The sequence below is a fragment of the Lycium ferocissimum genome, chromosome 1, assembly GCF_029784015.1.
Source record: "Lycium ferocissimum isolate CSIRO_LF1 chromosome 1, AGI_CSIRO_Lferr_CH_V1, whole genome shotgun sequence".
Classification (NCBI taxonomy): domain Eukaryota; kingdom Viridiplantae; phylum Streptophyta; class Magnoliopsida; order Solanales; family Solanaceae; genus Lycium; species Lycium ferocissimum.
Window position 1 is genome coordinate 32,184,352 of NC_081342.1, and position 7,753 is coordinate 32,192,104.

Below are 7,753 nucleotides of genomic sequence, written 5' to 3' on the forward strand. Positions count from 1 at the left end.
GAAGTAGAGCATAGTCATTTATGTGAAGCTGACAGGTGCGACCTATTCAGCACAGAAGCGGATGCGCACCTGCAAAGGGTGGTCTTTCGAAATTTTGTTCCCATTCCTAAATCATTTAACCAATATTCCTGCATGAATTAAAATCCCAACAAGGGCACAAGACTAGCATGTCAAAGGCTCGGCAAGGGCACAAAACCACCGTCCAAGTCAAGCAAAACAAAAACAAAGTGCGCATTATCCAAATGTCTACAGCAGCAAAACAAAGCAATAAAAAAATGTTTGAAGATCATTAGAGAACTAAAATAAATCTGCAGAAAAACTCATTCCTGCTGTACCGAGCTCTGGGCCTCATAACCTCTATTAGTATTGCCACGCCGACTACCAAACTCAGCACCATCATCTGATAGGAAGGAGTACTCCTCATCATCATCTGCATCATCAATTGGAAACCTCTTCTTCGGATTCCCCCAGATGAAGATTGACTTAATACCTCTTCATATCTTCACTAGAAGCTTGCTCTTCGACTTGTTCTTCTTATTCTCCTTGTCAATATCAAGATAGAGGTCGACATGTTCCTTGGACATAGCGCCATAGGCTTTCTCTACCATACTGACAGACTCTGCAAGCTTCTTGTGCGCATTCGGCTGCTCCTTCTGGCCTCCTGATAGGTCTGCATCTCGGTATGGGTAAGCTTGTTGGGACTAGGCTCTGAGGGTCAACTGGGGAGCTTGGACACTAGCTTTCTGATAGACTACAACTTCAAATCTATCGCCTCGAACGACCTTTCTGGCTATGAAGGGGAATTATCTCCTATGTTTATCTAGATCTTTCTCTTCTTGCTCTACATGACGCTACCCTCTCTTATGCCTCTCAATGGGTTTAATACCCTACATGTCTCCACCCAATGATCAGTAGGACGTTCCACAACTCTATCAATCCTACACAACTATGTAATCAAAGAAGGAAACATCAGGCTCGAGCTATTCTGGTGCAGGTACTCTTTTAGCTCCTTGACTATGTAATAATCGACATTCACTGGAATGCCGTCTAGAATGCAAGCAATAATTAGGGCACAAATGTACATGCAATCAGAAGTGTTCCTCTAGGGGGACATCCTGTTGGAAATGATATACAACCACATCTTCTCCTCCGCGGTAAAATCCACACACTTGGTTACCGTCTTTCGATTACCCCAACAAATTTTCTCCCTCTTGTGCTCTGGGCACAATTTCGACACCAACCAGTCCCTATTTCACAAGTGTCCTTCTCTTGTATTAGCTCTACCTAGTGGTTGGTCAAGTTGTAAAAAACATTGATCTCTTCGATGCCAAACTTCATAACTTGACCTCAGATAATGATCTCCGTATTCTAAAACCTCACGCACGTAAAATTTCCACAAAACTCCCTTACTCATTCCTCATTTGCCTTGTATGGAGTGGAAGCAAAACATGTCCAACCGGTGGCCACTAGATGACCACATTAATCCAAAGAGAAGATCATGCACATTCTTCAAGTCAATCCCTTTTTCGGGGATAAGCTACTTGTCCAGCAAATTAGAAGTGTAGTGGTGCTGACAATCCCGAGACATAAATCTTGTAGCATCATACTACTCACCCGTGACTTCCTGACCTTGTGCGATGTTTTCATTCACATTTTTGTCTAAGGGGAAATAGTTAACAAAAAAAAATGAGATAAATAAAATTGGTTAAAAAAACTAAAATATTAAATGAAATAGTTTGAAACCCGGAGATAGAGTAAGCCAGTCAACTTAGAGAATAAGCAGAGAATCCACAACCAAAGAATACATCCAGTTTAGTCATTACCGTTTACCATGTAAAGTATTACACTTATGAATTCAATATCACCGCAAGCCACTCACAGGCATCCAAGAATATCAACCACTTGTTACTCTGTGCTAAGAAGCCATGGAGGCTAATCGTCATCTCGACTGGCATAATTATGGATGCACCGGGCTATATGCCTCGAAGGTCAATCCTCCTCTGGACTAACACATTATTTCTCGTATCTATGCGTTAGGATCCATAACGGTTATTCGTCCTCTAGACTAGCACAGCTTGCCCATACAAGCCCAAACACAAACAATTACAATCATGTCATAAACAATTACAATCATGTCATATAACCAAATAATTAATCATGGCTTATAGACAAATTCACTTCTCAGACAATCTTCTCACAATAGAGGCGTTTCATGTCACATTCCATTTAGAAATCATGTTCAAATCACCTTTCAATTTCAAGTTCAAGGACATCATTTAAGGAACAACACATTTTAAACTGTAGTCTTTTAGAAATAAATTCAAACATCCCATAATGGGCAAAACGTGTTCATTATGATACTTTAATTCGTTTAAAATTCGCTGCGGGCTTGACCCTACACGCGCATGACCGTATTCCAAATCACTTCACATTGTGAAAATAAATTCGAAAGAAGCATCCACCACAATAAGAGTTTTCAATCATGTTCATATTCCAAAGAAGTATTTCAAGACACATGTATTCATCCACAGGCATAGAACAAGAAGAACATACTGAACAAGAAGAACATACTTTAAGATGTTTCAATAAAGTTGTCATGCTTCAAAGAAGATTTTCAAAATGTAGACATGCCTCAAATCCCTCTCACACGTAATTCCCAAGATTCAACAATCCCACTACAATGGTTTTAGATGAGAAAGATTAGAACTTCAATTGTTTCTTCAAGGTTTCTTAAAATTTCAAAACTAGGGCCTTTTCTAAGCCTTAAATCTTATTCTTGAAACTTATGGGAATCATTGGTGGATTCTAACCTCTTAGTTTACTCTATACTAGTTAAAACTTCAATAATAATGTCATAAAATCAGAAGTCTTACCTTTTGATGAAATCCCACACGCCCCTCTCTTCTTCTTCCCTTTAGTTGTCAAGAATCTAAGGTTTGAGAAGATGAACTAGTGTTAATTTGATGTTAGATTGACGTAGCAATGATGAGAATTGGTCAAGAACTTACCTTAGATGTTTTGGGGAAGCTTTAGGGTTGTTTTCTCTCAAAAGGTCGTCCAAAATAAAGTGGGATGAAAGTGTTAAGAAAAAATCAAGTCTTGGGATTTTTATACAGGAGAGGCTGTTCTGCGGTTGCTTATGCGTACCAGATGGCCAAGTGCGAACGTACATCAAGAAAGAACACCTGACAATTTTGGGTGAAAAAACGACCAAGAAATGCATCGCATAAAGAGAAATTCAGCCACATAATGCGATCCGCGATGCATATAGGTCCAGCAAACGGCTCTGTGACCTTTCAAGAAACGGTCATAACTCTTTACTTATAACTTTTTTTGAGATCCACCTTATATCGTTGGAAAGATATTTCAAAGATATATAACTTCTATGCTTTTAGTTTTCTCATGTTCCCAACCAATTTTGACGAAGACAATCTGGAAGTTAGACCTACCGTAAACTTAGTCGATTTTATTAAATCTTACATACTTCACTATTCGCCTTGATATTAAATCAACTATTTCCATCCAAACTCATCTTGATAGGACTTTATATGCCTAAAATGTCACTTTAATTCTCATTTAATACATTCACACCTTACCCAGATTCACTGAGCGTTACATTATCCCCCCTCAGGATCATTCATCCTGGAATGAAAGTCATGGCCTGAGATCTTCTCTAAGCCTCTAATTTCTACGAAATTCTAAATTTCCTTTGCGAGAAAAACTATCCTTTAAAGACCACATATTACTAACTTCCCAAAGAAATGATATGATCCTCACAACCATATCATCTAAGCCAGAACACAAAAGAAGGAATTCACACTTCTAATCTACCCCTTCACAAGGACTTAATAATCTAAAAACTTAACACATACCTACCATAGGAAATAGTTGAGGGTATCTTTTCTTCATGTCCTCCTTTGCTTCCCAAGTTGTTTCTTCAGTATTATGATTTCGCCACAGGACTTTCATTGAAGCCACATCTTTCGTCCTAAACCATCTTACTTGTCGATCTAAGATCTGAACTGGTTCCTCTTCATAAGACAAACCTTTGTTGATTTCAATATCTTCATGAGTCAAGACATGGGAAGGATCAGGTTTATACAATCTCAAAATTGAAATGTGAAACACAAGATGCACCATGGCCATCTCAGATGGTAACTTTAACTCATAAGCCACCTTCCTATTTCTCCTAATAATCTCATAAAGGCCAATAAAATGAGGGCTAACCTTACCCTTTCTACCAAACCACATCACTCCCTTCGTTGGTGGCACTTTTAAGAAGACCTTGTTATCAACAACAAACTCTAGCTCGCGACGCCTCACATTTGTATAAGACTACTGTCGACTCTGAGCTATCTTGAGTGGTTGTACAATAAGGTTCACCTTATCGATTGCTTCGTTCACTGAGTCAGGATCCAACAACTCTACTTTGGTGGGTTCAAACAACCCAATTGGAGATCTACAATGCCTCCTATAAAGTGCTTCATACGGAGCCATCGGAATACTCATTTGATAGCTATTATTGTACGCGAATTCCACAAGAGGTAGATGTTCAGCCCAATTACTTCCAAAATCAATTGCACATGCTCGTAATATGTTACACCCCGTATTTTCGGAGGAGCGCTTATTAAATTTGAACGCAAGTATGCCGAGCTATGGCTAGGTAAACAGCTTTGGATTATGAGGAATGAAGCATTATCAAGTGTATTATTTGAGTAAAGGATGAATTATGATCTCGTAAGTCGTAACTGGGAAGGACAACCTTGGAACCAAAGGACATGACCATTATCAAGCATGATTAATAATAGTTATAATGTATGGAGAGTTTTGGAAGACTCCAGGCTCAAGCAAATCGAAGAAAATAAGTTTGTTGAAAATTTGGAAAAATTCGTAGATTTTTTGACAGAATTTGGAGGGGGTATATCTCCTAGTATATTAGGAGTTTTAAGGTATTTCAAAAGATTAAAATGAATTTCATCGATTCTAGTTTCCAACGCAACAAATGGCTCGTTAATACGACATCGGAGTAGAGAATTATGGACTTTACAAGTTAGGGTCGACGGAAAGTAAACGCACCGCTACAGAATCGTTTACTACACAAGCACCCGACCCAACAAACCTATAAATACCCCTCTAACCCATCATTTTTTTCACCATCTTCTCATCTCCCACACTTCTAAATAGTTCTTGAGAACTCTTGAGGGTTCCATAACTCTCAATAATATTCCATAATATTCCATAATCCTCTATAATCCTCCATAACCTTCCATAATCTTCCATAACCTTTCCATATTATTAAGAAAGTATACCTACATCAAAACCTCTATGAAAATCCATGGAAGATAATTGTTCTTGTTTCTCTTCAAGGAGGTGATGAATTGATCTTGAAAAGGGGTGAATAAAGTGAAGTTCTTCTACTATAAGGTATGTTCTTCCTATTATTTACATGATTGAGATGATGTAAATATTTAGCAAGTCTTAGAGAGGAAATAATCATAGGAGAAAAATCATAAAGTGTTGAATTAAAGTTGCTGGCCAAAAGGTGAATTTGAAAGGAGATTTTGGATTAATTTGAGATTAAAGTAAATATAATTCTTTGATTATGGTATTATGGATGTTGTTATGGTTGGTTGAAAAATTGGACAAATGTCGTGTGGGATATTTTATGGAATATATTGATGCTTATAATATTGTGGTTGATGTTGGTATTGTTGTTATTGTTGTTGGTTGCTGAATTATGATTTCGGGCTAGGCATATAAATAGGGGAGATGCTGCCCGAATTTCAGCAGATTCGAAAAAGATTTCATTTGAATGCTTGAGATAAGTGTAGTATATTGAGCCTAATGATAATATGGATGCTTTATGTGTAGAGTTGCGAGCTTCGGAGAATAAACTCAAGTAGTAGGAGAACAAAAAGGTATGTAAGGCTAAACCCTTTCTTTCTAAAGGCATGATTCCTATGTTAGGATTCCATATATGTTTCCATAACCTTCTTACTTCCAAAAGTTAGAAGTTCATTATTCTTGAAAGCTTCTTATGATGCCAAAGATGAGATGTTTTCTATGATGAACATGAGGATGATGATTTTAATTCTAGAAATTCGAAAGCTTATGATTTAATGCTATTATGAGATTATTGAGCTTATTTCATGATTTCCTCAATTTTATTCATTGTTGTTGATCTCACCTTATGTTACTTGTTATTTCAAGGTGAGACATAGCGATGATGGTTGTTCCACAATATAAATTGAAGATTACCGACCTTACGTCATTCCGGTACAGTGGTAGCTTATTTTTGAACCCTCATGCATGCTATGAGTATAATACGTGTGTAAAGCTATTTTGTGACAATACCAATTTCTATTATTTCATTTTGTTATTGCACTGCACTCATTCTTATGATGTGATGTTTATATATATAAGGCACAGTTGACAAGGGGTGACGCTGTGGGTTATGATGTGATATTTACATATATAAGGCACAGTTGACAGGGGGTGACGATGTAGCCTATGATGTGATGTTTATGTATATAAGGCACAGTTGACAGGGGTGACGCTGTGGCCTATGATGTGATGTGTATATATATATATATATATATATATAGATAGATAGATAGATAGATAAGGCACAGTTGATAGGGGGTGACAATGTGGCCTATGTTGTGATGTTTTTAGGGGTGACGATGTGGCCTATGTTGTGGACTTTCTATAGATATATGTGTTTTCTTGATATAGCCATAATGATTTATTTATCTTTGCATATTCATTGAAATGTCTCAGATGTCTTCCATGATTTTATGTACATATGGATTTAAAAAGGTTAAAGTTGCATGTATGGTATCCGCCTTAAGAGACACTCAAATGTACAGGTTACCTTTATCCCCCGTTATGTTCTATATTTCTTATTATGTTGTTATTCATTCCTTACATATTCAATACATTGTTCGTACTGACGTCTCTTCTTGTGGACGTTGCGTTCATGCCGCAAGTAGATAGGTAGATGGATCTTATCCATAGCAGTTTCATTAGTAGAATCTCAGGAGCGCTCCCGTTATTTCGGAGCTCCAGTCTATTGGTATTGGACTTCATGGTCGCTTGTATTCTATGTAGAGGCTCGTAGACATGTGTGTACAGTTAGATGTTTCATAACCCCAACGATTCATATTATTGTAATGTTTTAGTAGCCTTGACGGCTGGTGATGATGGACATAATTGTTAAAGATTATATAGAGATGTGTCGTTATGTTGTGACATATGTCCTTACAGATTATGATAGCCATGAGCTATCTTTATGGTCCACCCAAAAATGATTACGAGCTGTATGTTTAGAGACGCCTAGTGTGTTAGCTCCGGGTGCCCGTCAAGGCCCTCTGGTTGGGTCGTGACTTAATATGTCATCAAGAGTTTATATAGTTCTCTCTACCTGCTCGTCAGTCTGAGGATGAAAGGCAGTGCTCAAGTTCACTCGAGTTCCCAAAACTTCTTGGAACAATTTCTAGAAATGAGCAGTGAATTACGTACCTCTGTCAGATATGATGGATGTCGGAATCCTATGCAATCTAACGATTTCCTTCAAATATAACTTGGTGTAGTGCGACACAGTATTCGTTGTATTCGCCGAAAGAAAATGAGCAGACTTGATGAATCTGTCCATGATCACCCATATAGAATAAAACTTGGCCCTCGTGCGGGGTAAACCCACTACAAATTCCATATTAATGATCTCCCACTTAATCTCAATATTTTGAGCCAA

At 37.8% G+C, this 7,753-nt stretch overlaps 1 protein-coding gene across 1 annotated transcript; it reads right to left on the minus strand.

The window, feature by feature from the left end:
* Window positions 1–234: 234 nt before the first annotated feature.
* LOC132064054 (uncharacterized) lies at window positions 235–4,251 on the minus strand. The gene is made up of 3 exons (XM_059456920.1): window positions 3,877–4,251; window positions 336–455; window positions 235–246 (listed from the first exon to the last, which is right to left on the minus strand). Exons 1-3 carry the CDS (start codon window positions 4,249–4,251, stop codon window positions 235–237), a joined length of 507 nt encoding a protein of 168 aa, XP_059312903.1.
* Window positions 4,252–7,753: the final 3,502 nt, after the last annotated feature.

What these genes read in the sequence shown, in the direction of transcription:
- LOC132064054 (XM_059456920.1), bottom strand. Translation starts at nt 4,251, where the DNA reads ATGTGGTTTGGTAGAAAGGGTAAGGTTAGCCCTCATTTTATTGGCCTT. An exon ending in ACCCTCAACTATTTCCTATG is followed by an intron (nt 456 to 3,876) that starts GTAGGTATGTGT and finishes GGGAATCCGAAG; the next exon opens with AAGAGGTTTCCAATTGATGA.